Source organism: Colossoma macropomum, unplaced genomic scaffold (assembly GCF_904425465.1).
Source record: "Colossoma macropomum unplaced genomic scaffold, Colossoma_macropomum, whole genome shotgun sequence".
Classification (NCBI taxonomy): Eukaryota; Metazoa; Chordata; class Actinopteri; order Characiformes; family Serrasalmidae; genus Colossoma; species Colossoma macropomum.
Window position 1 is genome coordinate 22,582,200 of NW_023494803.1, and position 23,077 is coordinate 22,605,276.

A 23,077-nucleotide genomic window follows, 5' to 3' on the forward strand; every position below is an offset into this window, starting at 1 on the left:
ATTCTGTTGGCATTGCTTTTCTATGGAGTTTATACAAGTTCTGTGTGCCCTTGTTTGCAATTGGTGCACCTTAAAATAGGTGAATTAGTTAATTAAAAGTGTCTGGATACGTTTGGACATACAGTGTGCAATGGATAACAATCACTCCACAAATCTAATGTGAATCAAAGACAGAGCTGAGCAAAGCAATGTGCTTGAAATCTAAAAGGCAAGCAGTAAAGCAAATCTGCTCATGAAATAAATGGTACCTTCATGAGATATCAGATGACTCATCAAATACACTTGGCTTTTGCAAGGTTTTTTTCCCTCAATCCCCTGCTCGCTTTTGGGTTGTACACAGCCAACATATCAGGCTAAAAATGCTGATCTAAGATCAATTTTCACTTCTCACAAATCTTAACGACCTAGCATATGGACAGAGTGTATCTGATCTTGGATCAGCACTCTTGCATTGAGAGGTTTCTCTACAAATGGACCCCTCTCTGACCATAGCTTGACCTGAGTCTCTAAACTCCCTATCATTTCTGCTGTGGGACAGTGGCGAGCAGCGGTACTCACCTCCATCTTCCACTTGGCCAGCAACTCCTCCCTGGTCCTCTTGCTAATGTAATAAGGGTCACCCGCCTGGAAGGTTACTCTGGGCATGGGTCTCTGCCGCAGGCTGATTTCCCAGCCCACTCCCCCACGGAGCCTGCCTCGAGCTCCCTGTTTAAAGGGACAAATAAAAAGAAAAAGGAAAAAAAAAATTAACCGCTTGTTTAATTCACTCAGCTTATCTCTTTGTGCTATCGTTAAAAGAGGGAAGGAAGCAGGCAGTTTCTTAGAGAGCGATATGGGCAGAGTTTGTTTGTTGGAGGGATGGGGGCGGGGAGGCTACTGAGGAAAAGGGAGGCTGACTCACACACCCAAGAGCTGGGCAGAACGGAGAGTGTGTGAGTGCACACTCAGATAGTGAGGTACACTCTAATCAAAGAGTGTCCCTGGCTCTCTCTGTCCCTTCAGCCAGCCACTGCTTGTGGAAGAATGGGACCATCCAGAGGACCAAGTGTATTTGATATTTCAAATCTAGTCGCCATTTGGGTACCATTTCTTTCACAACTATGCGGTATCAGGAAAGAGGCTTTGTAAATGCAACTGTAACTGGAGACTGTCTTAATTGCAGACAATTGAGCTTTTGACAAAGAAGGAATGTACTGGAACATATATACAGACATACTCACATGCAGAGGACAAACAGACAACACAGAGAAAGTTGCATACCTCATTCTTCAAGAAGTCTCCACTTTCGTCCTCCTTGTGCTCGACGTCTACAGAGATACACAACCACACAGGAAGAAATAATTACCTCAAAAAGCTCTTTATAACCCGGACCTTATTAAATTCAATCAATATCTATTAGGATGTGTAATGTCTCCTAGCAGCTTTTATTACATATATTGGAAAGTGTACCAAGAAGAACTATTAAAAACAGCTTCGCATGGACATAAATGTCTCAATCTATACATGCACACTGAGATACTAGAGGACGAAAAGAAAAGATCAGTGTTAAAAGACCAGTGGAGAATAGAAGCAGAGCGCACCAGGCTCATAACTGAGCTGCTCAAAAGTTATATCTGTAATTACTAATTACCAAACACAAACACAGAACAGCACAGTTTATTAATTGTCATACTTGGTTAAAGATAACAGTCATTTTGAAATACAGAACAATAACTTAAAAATATTTCAAATAGAATCATAAAGGGATTGCCTGATTATTTACATTACGCAGGGAGGCCCAGTGTTGCGTGTGTAGACTATATTACACGCAGCAGCTACTCTATTTCATATTCTGCTGACTATAAGCAAAATCCTTGCCCAGCAGCCTTTGAGGTGCTCTGGCATTTTAATGCTCCATTGAGAATATATGGAAAAGTCATTCTGGAGCTAATTCAGCCTTCTGAGCCTTCTAAAGCTACTGCACCATCATTACTTGCATATGATGACACTGACAGTGCAGTAGCTTCAAAATGCAATTTCAATAATATGCCCTTAGTGAATAAAACGTGGCACTAATCTAATTGCAATAGATTGTTATAGCCACATGTAAGTGTTCACTCCAGATATATCATTCAGGTCACTCTATGCAAACCTAAAGGACAGAATGTGACCAGATGGGGGCTTCAGGTTCAGAAGAGCAGCAACACTTAACACTCACAGCACATTCTGAAGCATCAGACTAACTGGATGAAATGGAAAAAGGTCTCATTAAGGAAGCATATTACGGGGCGAGGGAGGGCACAAAATCAACTTCTGGCCTAAATACAACTTAAATTTAAAGGCAGCAGTATACCTTAAGGAACTAAAAATCAAACTACAGCCAAACTCGCTGTGTTAAGTATACCTCGTTCTTTGTGTATGTTTGTGCACCACCGCTAGAAGCTCACTCGGTGCAATGGACCTATCGCAATCAAGGGGAGGTCTCACAAATGACACAGTCATTAAGACCAATCACAGTCAGGGAATATGTTAGAACAAACAATGCGGTGATTAGGACCAATCACAGTGGGGAGTCTCAGAACAAACAAAGTGGTGATTAGGATCAATCACAGTCAGGTGGAGTCTCAGAACAAATGACACAGTGTTTACGCCCCATTTACCTGTGCCAGCTCGCCCCTTTTTTACATCACATCAAGGGTGGAGAAACCAATATAAATAGAGTGTGGGTGGCATGTACCAGCTCTCATGTAAATTATTGCATAGCCTTTCTATAAATAAAATAAGAATGTCAATAGAGACAATTGTAGTTGTCCTTATTGAGGACAATTTTTTACTTGTGGCTTCAGAAAGTACATAAAATTTTACCATTCCTCACCAGGGTTTGTCAATGACTTACTCGTGCCACTTGTTATGATATGACACAACTTCACAACTGAGTCAGAGCTTTTGTGCAGCAAAAGCAGCATATACCAGATCACCTGTCACTTATAAATGGAGTGGAAACCACAGCCACATGGCACAACCGGCACATGTGCCGGGCGGATAATAAAACACACCCACCATTCACAGTCAAGGGGGTGTCAGAACAAACAACAATTAGGACAAAATCGGAGACAACAATAAAAAAAGCAGATCTTATCCGATCAGCAACTTTCACTGGTCTTACATTGCATACATATTAATTAGTGATGTAACGTTTCTGAAACAAAACCAAAATCCATAAATTCTAATGCAGTAGTGTGCAGCCATTCAAACTGTAAAGAATACAGGACTCTGTTTAACGCTGTTAAAGATGCTTGAGCCATGGTATGAAATTCCAAGCACACCACATTTCAGTACACACATGGTTCCTGATAAAACACACCTTGAAAACTCAGTTAGATTAGTAAGATTTATTTTACTTGTTGATGTTTACATTTAATTTGCTCGCTGTTAACATGTTTTATACTTGCTGACTGGTACAGCTGCTCTACCTCTTGATGTTTACATGAATTATTCCTGTTGATGATTTTAATCTACTTGCCGGTGTCTACATTTATTTCACTTGTTTTTATTTTTGCAGTTTGTTCTACAACAGTGTTGTAAAATAGGAAGTTTTAAAAGTAATTTAATTTTTTCTCTTTTTGAAAAGACTGCTGGATTCAGTTTTGCACATCTTACATTAAACTGAGTGCAATAAAAAAAAATTAAACTGAATGCCAAACCAACACATAGAAGGGTTGAGCTGTTACACCTCTAATATTAACACATTCCCATTTACTTAGAAATTAAAGGCAGATCGGAATTCATGTTGTACTATGGGTATACTGTAGAGCCTCGTTCTCTTGTACTGTGTGGTTCCGTAAACACAGGCCCGGTCTTGCACGTTGTACTGAGGCCGTGGAGAAATGTTGTTTCATTACATTGTACACTTGTGACAAGAAAGTTCTTTTTAATCTTAAAGTGTTAGTTTTTCTACTTTACACTGCACAGCACATGCAGACATCACTGTAATCACCAACCAGTGTTGGTAGCATGTCAACTTGTTGATAAAATATGTGTATGTGGCTTCTTCGAGGGCGGAGACACGTGTTCACACTAATGACAGATATGGGTCACTTAAACACAAATGTGAACCGCCGAGGCAGAAAGATCAGATCAAATCTGAACAAAAAAAAAAACGGAAATGAGCAATAAGGCTTGTAATGAAAACGTAGCCCTTGACAGGGAATCATCCTTGTGAAGAGAAGGTTGCGGTTGGAGGCTAAAGGGAGCGGGGAGGTTGAGGAGTGTCAGCCAGAGTGGTGATGAGTATGGAGGGAGGCCAGGTTTACTTTGGCTGCGCTCACACCCCTGACCCTACAGCTCGTCCTGCTGAGCCTCCACAGCTGCCTGCTATTAGCCCATCCCCTCCCCACCCCCACCACCCGCTGCACGCTAACCTTAACAACGAGCATACTGGACCGCTTGTGCCGAAGACATCCGCAGCTAGGCCACTCATTAATCTTAACGAACCAACTTTTAGAATTCAACCAAAGTTGTTTGCGACGCACTGTTTGGGAAAAGTTTAAGCCCTTGAGGTTGTTTGCACTATGTTGTTTAGATAAGTGCTGCACTAGCTAAGCTGGTCTTCATATCAGATTTGTTAATCTAGAGTGACTAACTGTGTGATTTAGCTGTATAGAAATTTATACAGTACTGAAAAAAGGTTTGCATAAGTTCCCTAGAAAATGCACAAGAAAGGAACTGTAATCACAACAACCACACAAGTAATCAATTTGTTATCAATAAAAAACCTTCAAGGTGATTTTAGAATATTCAAGAACACAAGCAATCTTGAAAAAGTGATATAGGTAAAGCCTCAACATCTAAATGACTCCTTCTAAGGATTAAATATGTTTTATGATGCATGTAAGTTAGTAAGTCTGACCAGTTAAACTGTGCTGTCTCATGTCTAATGCTTCACAGTTCTGTGCTTACGCACTTGAGCCATGAGTTAATTTACATTCCTTAAGTCCTCACATAAAAGGATGTAGTTCAATTCTAAACAGCTCTGTTTTGGCTGGTTTCAGAAGGGCAGGCAGGGGTTAGTCAGAGGATACTATTTCTAGTGACCTGAAAAGCTAGCAGGTCTATTACAATGATTCATGATTCATGAGCAATAGGACAGTGCTAAGCAGGGCATAAGAAGCATGAGAAGGATGGACAACCACTCAATGGAGCTCATTTAACTTAGGCTACATCTTCACACCAACATGTTAATTTTCCCTTAATTCTATGGGAAAGTTGCATTGCTGTACTGACTTCACGGCTATTTGGGTTATGCATTGTTGGCGAGACACTCATAACTTAATACAATTTAATTACTCATTATACTGTAAATTTGTGAAGATGCATATTTAAAAACTTCCAAAAATTATTTTTGTCCAGAGCTTATTTTTAATGGCCTTAAGCTATTTATTAGTGTGTTATCCTGAATACATGAAGCATCTTAAATGATTCATAGTTCTCTCTACAACATCAAAGCGACAAACTGACTGGGCTCCTGACACTTGCTGTGGAACTCTAAAAGGGGAAAGAAAGATTTTTTTCAACAAACTCTGCTGGTTATGTAAATAATGTAAAACAATTACAGAGATTTCTGATCACTAACAGCATGTTAGACTATCTAAATTCTTACGTTTGTAAACAACTGTGCCTCAGGCACTTACTGGTTCGTCTTCTCTACAGCGATACAACATGAGTTTTAAATGAAACTTAAACTAAAAATGACAAAAAAACATACTGTGCTTGGTGATGAAAAGAATTTTTACAAAAGAAAAAGCTTTTTTTGTTTAGTTTACATCAGAGATGGAAGTTTTACAAGGACAGACCTGGATTACAAAAATTAACTGTTAGAGGCGCTTCAGCTTTTTGGTCTATTGGTGGGGCTGGTTAGTGCTGGGAGATGGATTGAGTTTATGGAAAACACTTTATCACCTGTTTCTAGACTGGACAGTGAAATGGAGAGCTTTACATTTTGATTGTTGCTCTATGCAACCGACGGCAATAGAGTATTCCCAAGACATTGTAAAATGTCTGTTTCTGGTGTTTATTTGTATTATGTCCATACTCAGTGGTCTAAGGTAAGACACACTGTCACAGACAGTGAGTTGCCGGTGCTATACTTTACTGACATTGACAGTTACTCACAGCATTATTAGGCTTGAAAAATGAAATACATCCAAGGGGTTAACCCAAAATACAGTACTGTACAAAAGTCAGAGACCACACTTCATGTTTTTTAATTTCCAGTCAGAACTGCCATTAACTACAAGTTATTCATCTTTCAGCATCAGGGAAAAAAGGAGGTAACGTAACTGGCTGTATTTTCTGCTTCTCACAATCCAAGCGCTAGGAGGGTGAAAGCTAGCAGAGGCTTCCTCCAAGACCTGTGAAGCCAGCCACCGCATCTTATTTTCTTTTCTGAGTAATGGCATCTTTAGACCCTTAGCATTGAGTTAGGCGTCCCACTTTTTCTATGTCTTTTTAATTTTCTGAACTCCAATTTTGGAACCCCTTGTTGTTCACTTATTTTACTTTGTCTTTTCCCTTTCTTATGCATGTGGATTTATCTTATATCTAATATTCTCAAAAATATCTCCTGAAAAATAATAACTTGTACTTAATGGCTGTTCTGACTGGAAATTAAACAACTGAAGAGTGGTCTCACCTTTTTACACAATACTATATATCACCATTTCTGCTTATGAAGTCTTCATTTAACTTTTTATGTGTACTTCTAGTAACAATGAAAGAGAGAGGACGAGAGAGAGAGAGAGAGAGAGAGAGAGAAAGAGAGAGAGAGAGAGAGAGAGAGAGAGAGAGAGAGAGAGAGAGAGTACACCTGTCAAAATTACTTAATAAACATTACCAATGATGTGACTCAAAGGATCCCAAATTAATTCTGCGCTCTGTCCTTTCGCTGTCTAATGTTCTGTGTATTTCTTCTAGTAAACAGTAGGCAGGCTGTTAAAGAAGAAATTTGAAGTGGATGTTGGAACGTCAATAGGATCTGATCTATAGGCTATGCTTGAACTATTTTCAAAGACGTGTAAACACAGGTGAAACTCTCATTCACAAAGGAGCCTGTAATTACGGAAATAAATAGTAAGGACAACTTATTCTGTGCATATCAGTTCAATAAAATGAATTAGGTATAATCCACAAGGCAATAATTACAATATAATACAACAAACGTATGAGACAACTGTTTTCATGTCTGGCCTTCAATAATGCAGTATAATCACAGGTTGACCTCACAGCTCCAGTCCGATGGACTGGAATTTTTGTTTTCCCAAGTCATACACCCATCTCCATAATTATCTGATAACCTGACAATTATCTGATGAGATGAATCACTGGGTTAAACCCAAATATATTACCATTTTTGTTAATCAGATCTTCATTTAATATTCCATTTGCACACCTAGTAGTGCTGTCCTTCATGTACAAATGACAGGATCAACTATTGTGGAGCTGAACCACCCAAACTCAAAGCCACATGGACACAGAAGTAGTTTACACTGACCCCTGTCTGTCTCATTCTCCCTATCATATAAAGAGTGCCTAGGGGAGAGTTGTTTGAAGCTTGTCTGAGCCTATTAGAGTTTCATCATCTGGTCACATTAGAGCACTTCAGTATTAAGAGGCCAGGGGCAAAATCTGAGAGGTTGTTTTTTTCACAAGAGGTAGTAGGTCTGCTGCTGAAGTACCATACACACCCAGCCAAACAAAAAGCCCACACCCACCAAGCACTCTTTAAATCTGTACCATGTGTACCATCCCTACTTTCTCTCTCTTGTTCTCTCTCTCAATGGGAATAAGTGACTACACAATCATTCGGTAAGGCCGAGGAGGGGCTTGTTCCACTCTGGCTGCCAAGGTCAGCGGGTTCATGAGCATGGTTGGCACGCTGTGCCCATAGAGACTCCAGTGTGCCAGGCTTGTGCAAGTGCCAATCTGCATGTTCTTAGTGCCCAGTTCCTCTCCACTGAGCTGAGATCCTTCCTGTGCCCTCCAGATGGACAGCACGAAAACCGCATTGGGCACCACTGATCAACCCCACAACTGTCTATCAGAGTGCTCCCCTGTGTTTGATTCATGTTTATTAAAATGTGTATTTGCACAGCTGAATCTGAAGGCAAAGTTACAACGGTCTGCGATTAGTTGTTAAAGCGGACTGCATTTATGGTTATCTCTGAGATTGGAAAGTCGGCTAGCGGAGTGATAGTGAGCCAAGGAAAATGCTTGGCGGCACGGCAGCCATGCTGTGGATCTCTGTTACAGGGAACAAGTAATGGCAGATAGAGGGACATTGTGATCTGCTCCTACAGGCTGAACAGGACCCCTGAGCTGCCTTCCATATGCCTGAGCTGAACTACTTGGATTCCTCTTTTTATTGTGTTAGCACAGTGCAACAAGCATGGAAACTGATTCAACAATTGACAGTAAGTATAGGGAAAAACTTCTAGTCATGCAATAACTTATAGACTGTGTATCTAGTCTAAACCTATATGTGAGTCTTCACAGCACATTTTCATAACTGCCATGGGTGTAAAAATAGACTGTTGTACTGTTATACCGCAATGCATGTGCATCATGAAGAATTGGCATTCTATTAATTATGCCATCTAATGCGACTATATTGTTTAAACACCAAAAATGACCAGCACCAATCAACAACTCACTCTAGTCTCATTAGTAAGTAGAAGACTGCACTAGTTATCATTATGGGCTGAGCATATCCTTACACCTCTAATAACCACCTAACCTTCATATTAGTCTCACAGTGGTTACTGAACAAATCATAGTAATTACTGAGTCTTAAGATTAATAAGTGAAAAAAGGCCTGGAGTTCAAAGGATAAAACAGCACTGTGCACTATACTAGGAAACATTTCCACTATAATTAACAAATTATTTGTCTTTTTGACAATTTTATGCCACTCTAAAGCATTTATTTTGGCTAAATGGCTACCTTGCTTGCTATTCAGTTTAACTTATTGGCTAATATGAGTCAAGCAAAGTTTTAGTTTTACTCTGTCAAATCAGAAAATATGAGCGAAAATCCTCCTTCTGTGGAAGATATACAAATGTTAATAGCATTACTGGTAGCTTCCTATATGGAGCAATCATTCTAAAAATGTCACTCAATATCAACTTACTATTTATATTTTGTTGCCGGTCTTGATCATTTAATAGTTCTTAATGACTTTATCTTCACCTGAAGTGGGAATGAATTTTAGAAATTGTCACTGGCTGCAGGTATTATCAAACAGAGAGAAGACCGTCGGGTAACACTGGGTCCTGCTGGTACCAAAAATTACAAAATTATGACCCTCAGTAATGGACCAATGGTCAGTGAAAAAAGCAGTTTTCTGGTGACAAAATGTCCAGTATTATGTGCAGTGGAAAAATTTTCTTAGTGTGTCCGGTTGCTGAAATAATGTTAGTCAGCACTGATTGGGTTTAAAGAAGCTGACGCAGGATCAGTGCATAAACATATATCATAAAAAGGGAGAGCATAGTGTGTATACATGTGTGTGGTATATGTGTGCAACGGGTGAATGAGTACAAACTGAGTTTTTGGGTGCCTGATATAGGATCAGCGTGTAAGTGGCCTGGGCATGGTGCCATCCACCTGGCACAGTCCCTGCTGAGAGAACGGCTACAACACAGTCCTGCTGTCTCTCCATGCGCTGCACCCAACCGGGGCAGGTTGCCAGGAGACAGTTCAGTCTACCCGGCTTTATTTACTGCTCTCATCAAGGTCACAGCCTGCCCCGGCCAGGCAGCACAGGGGAGGCAGAGATAGAGAAAGACAAAGACAGTTTGATAGTTCTACCCATCAGCACATCTGACAGTGAGAGTTGTCTCTATAGGACACGTTCTCTTACCTTCATCATTCTTTAAGTTACATTGCGTTCACTATTTTTGATTTATATTTCTACATTAACCCTTAAGCTCCTAAATTAGCCCCCTTCTATTTCTTAGCCTCTTCAGTACATTACCTGCATATTAGTTTCAGAGTATTTACTTCATTCTTTGCTGAGTAATACAACCTAAAATGAATAACTAAATAATAAACCTGCATTTTAAAGAGTTAATCCCGCCAACACAAAAGGTGAATGAACTGTTCTGGACAACTCCAGCTGCCAAACTTCCAGCACTACCACAGCCAAAATACTGTAGTTGAGTAATATTTTCACAACACCTCTCTGTTCATAACTACAGGCTGAAATTTCTATCATGACAGTGACACATCCAAGGCCCTCATCCCACAAACCCTCGCTGCCTCGAAGGCAGCTGTGAAATACGACGCCCAAAGAGGCTGAGCATAACTCACATTTAGTCGGCCGCTCCAGTTTCCGTCTCCCTCGTTTCTTGCGAGGCAGAGTTGGCAGCGTCTCCTCTTTGTCCTTCTCGGAGTCGCGCTCGTCCCGGGCAAGAGCAAATCCGTTCTCCACGGAGGGGCTCATGCTCGGGTCAGCGGGGCACTGAGCCCTGCAGCCTGCAGGACGAGGGAGACCGTTTTCCGGAGCATTCTTGTCCTGCGTGGGATAAGAGCACTCGGAGGATCTGTCCTCATGCCTCTTTCCCACATCTCCATTCTGAACCTGAACCTGCGAACAGGACTGGAGCTCCACCCCTCTGTGATTCTTAGCCACGCCCACCAGATCTTTCAGTGATCCACAGTTTTCCACCTGCAACAGGAAACATCACCATAAACACTCTAGCCATATGTATTCTGCTCCACACTGTTAATGTCAGAGAAGTTTTAATATCCTCCACTGACAATAAGAGGATGCGGCGCTTAAAATTTTTAATCTGCAGGAAGAGGATCACTTTCTGCGTTCTCTGAGAGGGATTATAGCAGGATTCTTATATATCAGCAAAATACAAATGTATATATAAACTTTGCATTTATAATGGTAATCATTTGATTGTTTGATCTGCATGTGTGCTCTTAAAACAAAAAGGCTCAAAACCTCAATAAATGATGCAAAGTTACAGCTCTAATACCTGGAGAGCAGAATGTGCTAAAACTGGAAGCACCTGGAATCAAACAGAACCCTACAGTCTAACACTGGTGTAAATAATTGAAGCTGCAACTCTCATGAATGTGTCTAGGGGTTTAAACACCTTTAAACCTTTAGCTAGCTAGATGCATATTTATGTGTCAGTCAATGGCTTCCCCTTTTTTGATTTACAGAAATCATTTAAAACATACAATTTATTCAACAGAAGCACAAATATACTAAATAAAGACACCATGAAATAACCTGAGACACATTAATGCTAGCTTATTATCAACATAGCTTTGAATCTTTTTACATTTTTAGCTTAATTTTATGCTATAAAAAACAAACTAAGGCCTTTCTTTCTACTTATAATGAAATAATATGTAAAAAGCCTCCAGTTTTTGCTAAAACCTAGTCCACTCCTAAACCTTACTAAAGCAGCATACCACGTGCTCCTCATACTTTCCATGTATCTTCATATTTGTATTAGTATGTTGACACACTGCTCTTTCACGATATTCATTTCGGTTATCAGCTATTTAATCTGTTTGACAGACTCGTGAGAGGCGAGCCAGACTAGCATTCATGAGTCAACTAGGTTAGCTAGGTTAACTTAACTAAACCTAGACAGCTAACTAGCACAGCTCACTTTTTAAAATGACATGGACGTCCTTTACTGGTCAGTGATTTTTGAACGTTTCGAGGGCTCTTCTTCCAGAGCCTTTCTTCTCCTGATATTCGGTCTTTAGCCTCCTCCATCTTTACCCTTCTTCACTTTTCTCGACCGTGTAAAATGTTAACGTTAGTTAGCGAGGCAGCTAACCTAGTTAAGTTACCGTTACTGAGGTAAACAGGTCAAACGAAACCAAAGCGCGATAAAGTAGAAGTTACGAATATTGTGTCAGCGCTTCGTGCTGTTTATCAGAGCGTGGCCCTTCTTTTCTCCCTCTTGTCTTTGTTTTGTTTCTTTTCGTGTTTGGAAGCCAGACTTTTCTTTAGGAAGCTGAAACATGATGCTCCACCAGCACTTTCCACTGCTAGCAAGTACAGTTCGCGCCTGATTTCGGAGCAGGAACGAACTATTTCATGGCGGGGGTGGGGGGTGGACGTGTTTACTTTAGCCAGAAACAAGACAACAAAACATTATTTAATTTGATTTTTTAATTACATTTTTCAATTTAATACTGAAAAAATTGACCAAATGTTCTAATAATATTTTAGGGTCCCTGTCAGTCACAGGCCCTTAAAATCGTCCTAACTTTCCCCCCTCATATGGCATCCCTGAGGACTATGGAGATAATTTTCTGCCATAAGTTTCAAATAAAGTAATAAAATCCACAATCAACATGTTAAATATCAAAGTGTCTAAAATATGCTGCAAATACAATTAATGACAGTTAAATTAAACTTAATTTTAATTCATTCTTAAAAATTACTATTCATTTTCACTCATTTTGCCAGTCTTTGCTTTTATTGTTTTCTATTTGCTGATTTGGCTTCTGGAATCACTCTTTTGCTTCTGCCTTTCTAAGAGGTTGTTCACCTGCACTCTCTATTGGTCAACTGATTTGGAGTGACAGGTCTTCTGAACACATAACCACGCCCACTTTGAGAGCTGCGATCTGACTCCCAACATGGAAGAACACTTCGGGAATTACCAGAGAGGGATGTACTGGCATGTCTAAAGTTATGAGCAATGTTTGTCATATTTATTAATGTAACACATGCCCTCTGTTTCATGTTGGGGTAGCACTCGGCTGAGTATTTCCTAGTTCTTGTTAAGGCTGTTTATTTAAGTGCCTGTGGAATAAAAGAGAATTTGCCTGTACGTACAATGTTTTCAGCGTCTTTTTCTGTGTTGACACTACAATATATTCTGGAAATCGAAGTATATCAGTATACTTAAGTATATTATTTAGCTGTAGAATGAAGCTGTACCATCGTTGGGTTTGCAGCTGGTAGCGCTAACTAGCCTAGCCTAAAGAAATATGACACACATTGCTCACAACGTCAGATATTACAGTACAATGTTGCTCTATTGGCACCATGCAGTGCGTATTCCACCATGGTGGGGCAGTTCACGCTGAGTGGCTACATGTCCCGAAGACCTGTCACTCCGAATCACAGAGAGTGCTGGTGAACACCCTCTTCTAAGACCCACCCTCTGTAAAAATGTGCCGAAAGTCAGAAGTAAAAGAAAGATTTATGAAACAAAAACATATCAGCAAGATCATTAAACAGAAAAAGTTGGCAAAACTGGATAATCTGGGTGAGTAAAATGAGTGATACATTTATATCAAAGTGAATGAGTGAAAATAAGAGTTGTACTTGCAAGATATAACATATTTTGGACATTTTGACACTTAACATTCTGCTTGTGGATTTTATTACCTTAATTTGAAACTTTTGGCACACAATTAAGTCCACAGGGTTGCCCTTCATGCAGGAGATCATTAACCTACAATATGGGAGAGATGGGAGCTACACATAAACAAAAAAGATTAAAAAGGTTGTTTTTTCCCACAAGTGCTTTGCCTGGGAGAAGGAAAAGTGGATAGTGGTTGTGGCTGTAAGGTAAAACCGGGCTTAGCTAATCGTGATGCCTCCAAAACCCTTCACAGACTCTGTAAACTCTTACAAAAAAAAGCAACTTGACATCGAGCTCAACTGCTACCCATTATATTTATTCCATTCTATTATGTAGTGCTGTTTACACGGGACATTACCCCATTTTGTGTTTTGGGACTCCTTTCAACAGTGAGTTTTCACCAGACAAGGTGCAGACCAAATGCACCACATCATTCTATACAATGATGGTTCCTATTATGCACGTATCACTTTGCAGACACAGTTCTCTTCTACGGGTTTATGGAAAGTGTCAAGTCACTTAAGACACCAGCCTCCATGCTTTATGTCTACATATCCTGCATAGCATGCCATTAATCTCTTTACACAAACATACATCAGCCCACTGATCCAGCCACCTGCTTAGCATTTGTGAGAGGCACAAGATTGATATGAGAAACTGTTGAAATCGAGGAGGACAGATTGAGAGCCTCAGGAGAACGGTGCTGCCGGAGTGACAGTGGCGTCTCTCTTCAGACTAGCAGCTGCTGCTTCGCCTCACCGGCTTTGGATGTCAAAGCCATTCTCGTGAAGAGGAAATCAAAGAGGGCACTGACAGAACACAAACGTTTTTCACGACTCACACTAAGGGCAAAGAAAATGAAGAAACTCCTACAGCAGCTGCTGGATCGTTTGGTTCTCTTGCTGTTCTCTAAAGTGTGAGAACTCAATCATGTCTCAGCATTTCATGTGACAAGCAATACTGTATATAGTATTGCAAATCTATTGGACAAGCTTGTTCTAATGATGTTAGAAGAAGTAGGACTTACAGTTGTGAGAAGATGAGAATCTTTGTGAAGTATCTGGATTTCTGTCTGAGAGGTTCCTATATAGTGATCTGATCCTCATCGATGTCCAAATAATAAATAAAGACCTTCATATTTAATAACATATATTTTTCATCGCCATATCTTTATTGAACAACTAGTTTAAGCAGTCAAGGTCACTGGAGGAAAATGTGTGTGAATCTCTAGGATAGTGACCCCTTGAAAAAAAAGGTCAAGTGAGGTGAGGTGTTTCAGTCAGTTCAGCTGTGGGTTTGATCTGCCCTGCATAAACAATTTGGTTATCCACTGTTTACAAGAGAGTTCTGTTCTGATGCAATATGGCCCGATCAAAAGAGATTTCAGAAGACCTCAAAAGAAATGTTGTTGATACTCATATGACTGGAAAGGGTTGCAAAAGGATTTCTAAAAACTTGGGATTCCATCCACCCTATAAAATGGTTCTTTGATGATGCTGTAGAAAAAGCAGCAGTTGTACACAGAATCATGAACATTTTGAATGCACAAATGCTTCTTTGCATGACTAAATGGTTCTTCTTTATGATGGAAAACTTGTTGTATATGGATCTTTGAAGAGGCTTTTTAAAAATATGAACCACCAAAAAGAGTTACACTCTCGTTACAAGTCACACAGCTGTTTTGGTACTATAAAGAACCCTTTTTGCTAAGAGTGAAAGTTTAAACATTCAGCAGGTGTTGGTGTCTAATAGAGATGACATGATAACACCTTTTCTTTTCCAATATCAATACTGATATTAAAACCTTGAATATCAGCCAATACTGATCTAATAGGTTTTCTACTAAGCTTTGAAATTAGTTATACTTCATTAAAGCTCTTCACTTAAGATGAGCATCTCAAAGTAGTTGATCATGTTTAAACTTCTCAAACACTCTACCACCCCACAGGAGGAAATGCACTGCCAACATCATATCACACATATGCAAACGTGTTGTATATCTAGACCTGTAACACGACTGAATCAGGGTTTTTCTTTTTTTCGATGGGGGTAATGAGATACAGTAATGTGATTACTTTTTCCTGTAACAAAGAAATGTAATGCATGTCAGTTGTAATTACATTACAATTACTGACCTAATAAGAATCACATTACTTTTGTTACTCAAACATCTTTAAGAGAAGCAAAAATAAAAAGTTGTACATCATAAACTACTATATGTATAGTCTATGTGTGTCATTGTACATAATTTGCCCATGTGAGTCGTCAGCTGACAGCATGACTGTGATTGATCACTCTAATATGAAACTGTTGGATAAAAACCCTGCACTGAAGAAGAGAGGAACTCTCAAAAAGATTTACATTCTATTCATAAAGATTTTATCCTGTTCCTACTGGATAGTTCCTTTTCAAACAGCATCAGACATTTATGTTTTGAATCAGCATAACTGACTGCATCTTGTTCAAAAGCAGGGATGCTGACATGTCTTTTACAATGATGATGTTTCCCAGGAAGGAATAAGTAACACAATCTCATTACATTTTGAGAGAAGTAATTAGTAATGGATTACTTTTTTTTTCAATCTACCCCAACATTGTAAACAATTCAGCATTTTCTGCTCATATCGGTCTGATATAGACACCCATCAATGTCGATATGCCTCTTCTGTACAAGAGAAAAACCAATATTCCTTTTTAGTAATTTATTCAGAAAGAAACAGTCAATTACAGTAAACATCAAAGATCAGAGCAGGAATCTGCTGCAAAATCCTCAAACAAGCAACAAAGAACCTTAAAGTGCGAACATCTGTGCTCATGAGAAAAACTGTAAGCATGTAAACAGGTGAAACAAGGAGAAAACAAAACACTCCATACCAACATGAAAACCTCATTCTGCAGCAAAGCACTGTGATGATTTTGGGCTGGTTTGCTGCATCAGAGCCAGGACAGTTTGCAGTCACTGACAGAAACGATGAAATCCTAAGCTGTGTCAGGAAATTTTGGGGAGTCTGTGATCTAAAACTCAAAGGAGGTTGGTTCATGTAACGTGACAATGATTCAAAACACATGCATAAACCAACAAAGAAGTGGTTCAGAGAGATGAAATTTTATATTTTAGAATGGTGAGAGTCCTGACTTCAGTCATGAGAGTTTAAATCCTGTGATGTGACCTGAACTACACCCATTGGGCAAAATCCCAAAAATAATCATGAACTAAGACTTTTTTTCTATAGAAAACTAGGCCAAAATACCTGCTAAATGAAGATCAGACCACACTGTAGGAGCCATTCATGGCGAGATCCAGATACTTCCAAAGGTTTCAATAACTTTGTCTCCCGAATTGCAAGTGTAAAACTTGCTAAGGCAGAGCTACTGTACTTTTACCACAGTTCCAAGTTTCTGCAAACTGTAAATGCTGTATGGTGCATTCTTTCCATTTGTTTCATTTTTCACTCAGCATTACAAAGGGGGTGGAGGTATGGGAGGAATGTTGGCTGTTTGTCAGAAAGGAGTTGTTGGGCTCTGCATGAGCTACTTTCCTCGGCCCTTACCATCTCGGCCTCATAAAGCAGAAAGAAGGAAGCATTACTTAGCTGTAACACACAGTGAACCAGATGGCAAATTGTAACTAATAAACATGGAATTAAGCACACAACAACTCCATCATACAGTCTAATCAAACGCAGAGTTGCACGGGAAACCAACAGCTGGGAGCATCATGACAGATGTTCAAGCTATAAAAAAACACAGTAAACATTAAACAAAAAGCACCTTTTCTACGTGACCTAGAAACAAAACCTTCTCTTGTGTAGTCTGGTGTTTGAAGTACTACTGATACTGCTGAAGTCTTGGGAAAGAGGAAGGGGCAGGAAAGGGGCTGTCTTACCAGTCCCTGCGCTGTGGTGTAAAAATAGCAGTCGAAAAATACACTGTAGGGGAACAATACCATTACTGGGTCAGGATGGAAAATGGAGCGTGCCTTGTGAGAGGGAGAACACCCTTCTCACGGTTCGCAACGCTGCTGCCGAGAGCCACGTCTACAACAGACATGGTTACAGATCAGAGATGTTTAAATTTAAGCTTTTATGCATACACAGTAACACAATAACCCAACTAAATTCTTAAAGCCTGTCTACACTTAGTCACTTGGTTTTGGACTGATCAGATTACTGTCCCATCATGAAACAGCCAAGTGTAAATGCAACCAAGACGTGCTGGACAAGGATTGCTATCCAATCCTTTAGACCACTTCAGGAGGTAATTTAAGACCTCAGTTATACCTGATATTAGCATATGTCATGGGTGATCTGATCAAAAGTGGACAGCGCTAAGCACAGTTGTAAATGGGGCTCAATGCATCTTGGAGACGCATCATGATACAATCACTCAGACCACCTTCAGTTGAGGTCGGGGCGAATATGGCAACATAATATTCGTAGTGTGAACACGAAACCTTCTTCTGGGCCTGTATAAACCTTGCATCTACATGCATTTTCGGTGATTCAGATTTCACTTGACCATATGAAAAGCCAGATTTAAACACCCCAGAGAGCACTGTGAGCGGACTACAATCAGATCACTCAAATCACATTCAGAGGTGGTCAGAGACGGATCTCGACCACACTGAACACAAGTGTAAACAGAATGTATATTTGTTATTCGTTTACAATTATGTGCGTGGAAATCTGTCTGCCAAGGACAGGTGAGAGAATAAACAAGATGGAGGATTTAAAAGGTTGGAGTTTTTCCACCAACCAAGTGCCTTCTTGCGCTCTGAGCAGATAAAAGTGTCCAAGCTGAGCTTGTTGATGTTGTTGATGTCTTTTTTACACAGAAAAAGTACAATCTCCAGATAACAAGCGGATAGCAGGCCACTGTTGGCAAAGCTGGCAGCCCACTGGTCAGAGTTTCCCGGCGGCTCCAGTTAAGCAGAGAATTAGAAAAAAGGCACTTTTCATCACTCATTTTCCACTCATAGTCCAATTTACTTATTTCTCCTACATTTCTTCGTTTCATTATCCTTTATAAATAACTTTAATCTAGCACAGTGTGAGAATCAACATTTTCAACAAAAACATTTTATATTATTGTTAGACCTAGTCATTAATTATCTTTCTCTCAGTAGTTTGTAAGATTTGTCCTAGTTTACTTTACAAAATAAAAGGCTACATGCATTTAAAATCTGTTTAAGGATATGAAAAACTAGTTAGACCTTGTATGCAGGACAAAAATCTAGGAGGTCCAAGGGTGGACCAGTAGTGGCAAACAGCCAGCTGGGTGCCAACCTTATCAAGCCAGCAAATCAATATATGTTTGCTATCTGAGATCGAATCTCATCTGGTCAAACTGGGGATGCATTTTAGTGAAAAGTGCAAACGGAATCCGGCCAAAGCATATCCAGATTCCTGACACAAAAACATGTTAAAGCAAGGTGTAAAAAGGCTCCACATATCCCCGACAAGAGACCGCCTCAATCACCTGCGTCATCACAGCAGAGACTAATGCTGTTGCTTTTGCATCTCTTGTTTCTTTATAAGTTGCATTACCAATTCATGCAATCTAAATGTTTGTAACAGCCCATACATGTATATGAGCAAGGACTCAGCCACTACATGTACATCAGGGGCGCCTTAAGGGAGTGGAAGAATAGGAAGTACCTATTTTTGCATGTGAATTTTAGGGTTACTGAAAGATTCTTAACTAACTATTTTTAGATACAGTGACAGCAGCAATGCATCTTTATTCTGTTGTCCCTCCATGCAAATGCTCAGTGGTTTAGCCTGGTCATGCAAATTTGGCGTTCAAAAATAGCAGAAAAAAAAAACTAAAAAAGAACAGCAAAAACAGGGAGTGCAGTATGTCACCCAGTTTTCCAGAGGAAATGGTGGGTTATCAATACACACTGGAGCTGATAACAGAAAGGAAGCTTATGCTATAATAACTGCCATTGTCAAAAGATGGTACAGACCTGTGTAAACATGTCCTACAGCAAATTTTTCGTGTTTATTTTCCCTCCTAAATAAAAAGTGTGCTATGCTCTGTTTTTGTGTTAAGATGTCATGTTCTTTTGATCACTGAAATGTAAAGGTTTGATTGAAAGTGAAGGTGAAGTTGAAAGGTCTCTCCTGTCCGCCATGTAGACTAAGAACTCTCTCTATCCACCTCTTCTTTTGGCCTGGGTAAAGTACAAATTGAAACCAGAACATGTGGTTATTCTTTGACTGAATGCCATGCTATAGCTGGGTAAAGGAGTTTGGTGTTGGAAATTTTAGTGGGCTTTGAAGAATGAATCTGTCCTTTACTTGTCAAAAACAGTTCATTATAGAGTTTTGCTTTGACATTCAAAATGCAACACTTTCAAGAACATTTAGTACATTAAATGCTAAATAAGAGTTAGAATTACGGCGCCAAACAAAAACAAAAAAGAGCAAAAAATCGGGGGTCCAAAATTCCTACTTGCACTACATGTACATGAGCAAGACATTTTTTTCTGAGAACAAAACGCAGCAAAAGACTGACGTGACTAACATAGTGAATGTGCAAAGTACTCTTCCTCCAGTCAGAAAATCAAATCATGTGGTCACTGGAGACACACTTGAGACACACTGAAATGCCAGGTGTAAACGACATATGTCTCACTGTACACATATGATCAGATCACTCAAGACAGATGTTAATAGCAAGTCTGAATAGGGCCTGAGAGGCACTGGAGACGCAAATGGACACAGTTCAAATGCTTGTGTTTCTCCAAGACACATATATGACCTATACAAATGTACATAATTCCTCCTAAACAGAATTACGTCAGCCGATGCTAAATGGCTACCAGAGGTTTAAAACTCTGTGACTATGCTTTTGGTCACATCATGACTATGGAACACCCAATTTTCTCCCCAATGTTATAATGTCTACCTGCTTTAGTCATGTCCACCCAATTCCACCTGCTAGCTAGGTCTCCCCCTAAGACACCACAACACCAGTGCTAGGAGGGTGAAAGGTAGTACATGCTACCTCTGAATTATGTGAAGCCAGCCACTGCATCTTTTCGAACGGACGCTAACGCAACATCACTGGACAGCTTAATGTGCTTGGAGGAGAATGCTAACTGCCAATTCTGTTACACTAGCTTGGAGATTCCCACACTGAGGGCCATCACTTATGTGATGTGCCACTCAGGAGCCTACATGGTCATAACTTAGTTGGGCTGGCAATCTTAGACTAATATTGAACCACTGGGGTGGATGTAGGCTCAACATAGTTGATGAGGCAGCCAAAGATGGCCAGCCACCATCATCGGAACTCCATTCACTCACAGACACGAGTGAGGCTTTACACCATCTGTCTCCACATGGCTTGTGTTTCACAGAGGAAGGCTGCATTCTCCTACCATTGCCACAATTACCTGTTGAAGGAATGGAATACGTGGATAATAGAATCAGAAGCCCCATGGGGGAGGGAAGGGCGGATGTGGGGCAGCTGAGCACCCGCGTGCCCCGACATGCCCTCTCCAGATTAATTATGCAAGAGCCGGGATTATTTTCAAACACAGGAAAATGGGCTCCACAGCAGAGGATGTTTACCAGCGGCTGGATGTGGAAAATGCTGCAGTTGACGTTGTAAGGATGGCTCCACTAAGACGTGAAAGAGACTCCACTAGGAGGAAGAGAGACTTATAACTTAAAAGCAACTAAAAGAAGGGGAGCGAATTATGAAAAAAATATGAAATAAAAGGAAAAAAGAGAGTAGTTAACATCCACCTGCAAGGGGCAGGAAGGAGCAAGCCAAGTAAAAGCAAAGGCACATGTCAAATGAAAAAGAAGTGGACCACGGAGAGAGAGACTGAGAGAGAGAGTGAGCATTAAAGGAGCAGACAAATGAGTCAGTCAGCAGCCTGTGATAGCGAATGAGTGTTATGCAACACCCTCGGTGACCCAGTGACCCAGACACGGCCTCTGCCAGAGGTCAGAACACAAGACAGTCTAAACACACGTACAGAGAAACATGAGCTGCAGCCACGCAGCCAGTCTTCAGCCTCACTGACTACTGACAGGCCAGGTAAACATACACAAATACAAACACTACTCAGGACAAAAACCCACAGGTATAATAACGAAGTAAAGTCGTTACATGTTTTGTTGATTTTCTAAGTGAACATAATTGAACACATCCTCCACAATAAAGAAGCATATATGACAAATGTCTGACAAATTTTAGTGCACATTTTCTATTTATTTGCTAAGTTTATCATATTGGAAAAAAATAAAACATAACATATTAAACATGGCATAATCTTTGTAGATGCCACATTTAATGTTTAATTTTTTCCCCCAATATGTTAAATTCAGCAAATCAACAGTAATTGTGCATTAAAAGTGTGTCCTTTGTAGAGGATGTGTTAACTTACTTTCACTTAAAAAATCAACAAAACATGAAATTTGCCCGGGGTGTCCAAACTTTTGCATATGACAATATACTTTTATGGAGCAAAGCAATAATCTATTAAGTTAATTATGTGCATCCTTCTGACTCTAAATTTGAAAGCGTTTTAAAAAAAAGGTGATGTTTTATAAATTGAGCGTTAATATTATTTTAAAAGAGCACTGACATTTGATACATTGTTCTTGGGAAATCCCAGCCATTGCTGTGACAACATTTTGGCAACTTGTTGTTTTGGCACCCACAACATTGTTAGCTTAGTACACACTACGTTTACATATATTATAATGTATTTCCTTGAAAAGTTAAAACTATGTTATTGGACAATAGGATGTTGTGAACAATATCTATTTACTTTCCCTTTTTTTTGTTGAGATCACAAGTTTCAAAATATGAGGCATTCTTCTAGATACAGTTTCACAGCCAAATTACAAATTACAATCCCACCTCATCTAAAATTTCTTAATTTCTTAAAATTTCTTAACACCTCCTACTGATTACAATGAAAGTAAGTTTACACCTCCTCTGCAGAGAACACACTTCTGCACATTTTCATGCACAAAAACTGTTTATTTGGTGAATTTAATTTAATCCATTTTATATTTTACGCTTTTTTTCAAAGTGTTAAACTCAGCAAATAAACAGAAATTGTGCACTAAAATTTGCAGAAAAATGCCATATTTAGGTGTGTTCCCTATAGAGGATGGTAGAGGATGTGTTAACTTTATTGTATATGATTGTATTTGAAACATATAAGCTCCACAGAACTAGCACATTGGATTCATTTTATACATTGATCTGCAGGCAAATTGGATTTATATCACTGAAAATTGTGATTCCAATCTTTTGAACAGCAGTGTAGCTGAAGTGAATGTCCACTGCAGCATTTCCGCAGTACTCACGGGGAGGTGCTTGCGTTTGCGGCCGGGTCGCCCCACTCTGCGGACCGGAGTGCTGAGCGCTGGCCTCTCCGCTGCAGGAAGATCCTTCTCCAGCCTTGAACTCTCAGTCTGCTCAAATGGCACATAGCGTCCATGTCACAAAAACACACCACATCTGCGCTCCCTAGCCCAGGAGTGTCAAAGTCACATCCTGGGGGGCCACAGAGATTAGTGTTTTCACACTTCTAAAACTTCGAAAACAACTTATGAAGGTTTTGCCAATTAGCTGATGAGTTAAAACAGGTGAGTTAAATGAGGTGGAATGATAAATTCTCTAGTGCTGTGGTCCTCCAGGAACAACACTCCTGCCCT

At 39.9% G+C, this 23,077-nt stretch overlaps 1 protein-coding gene across 4 annotated transcripts in view; it reads right to left on the bottom strand.

Annotated features, from left to right (window-relative positions):
• dnmt3ab (DNA (cytosine-5-)-methyltransferase 3 alpha b) overlaps nt 1-23,077 on the bottom strand; it is a 56,864-nt gene that overhangs the window by 28,274 nt on the left and 5,513 nt on the right. For 2 of the 4 annotated variants that reach the window (XM_036592610.1, XM_036592609.1), the window contains exons 3-6: nt 22,727-22,834; nt 10,345-10,702; nt 1,261-1,307; nt 559-705 (exon numbers count right to left, since the gene is read on the bottom strand). In XM_036592610.1, coding sequence (XP_036448503.1) covers nt 559-705; nt 1,261-1,307; nt 10,345-10,702; nt 22,727-22,834 — 660 coding nt within the window. The remainder of the gene's footprint in view (nt 1-558; nt 706-1,260; nt 1,308-10,344; nt 10,703-22,726; nt 22,835-23,077) is intronic. The other 2 variants (XM_036592611.1, XM_036592612.1) reach the window with 2 other exon arrangements.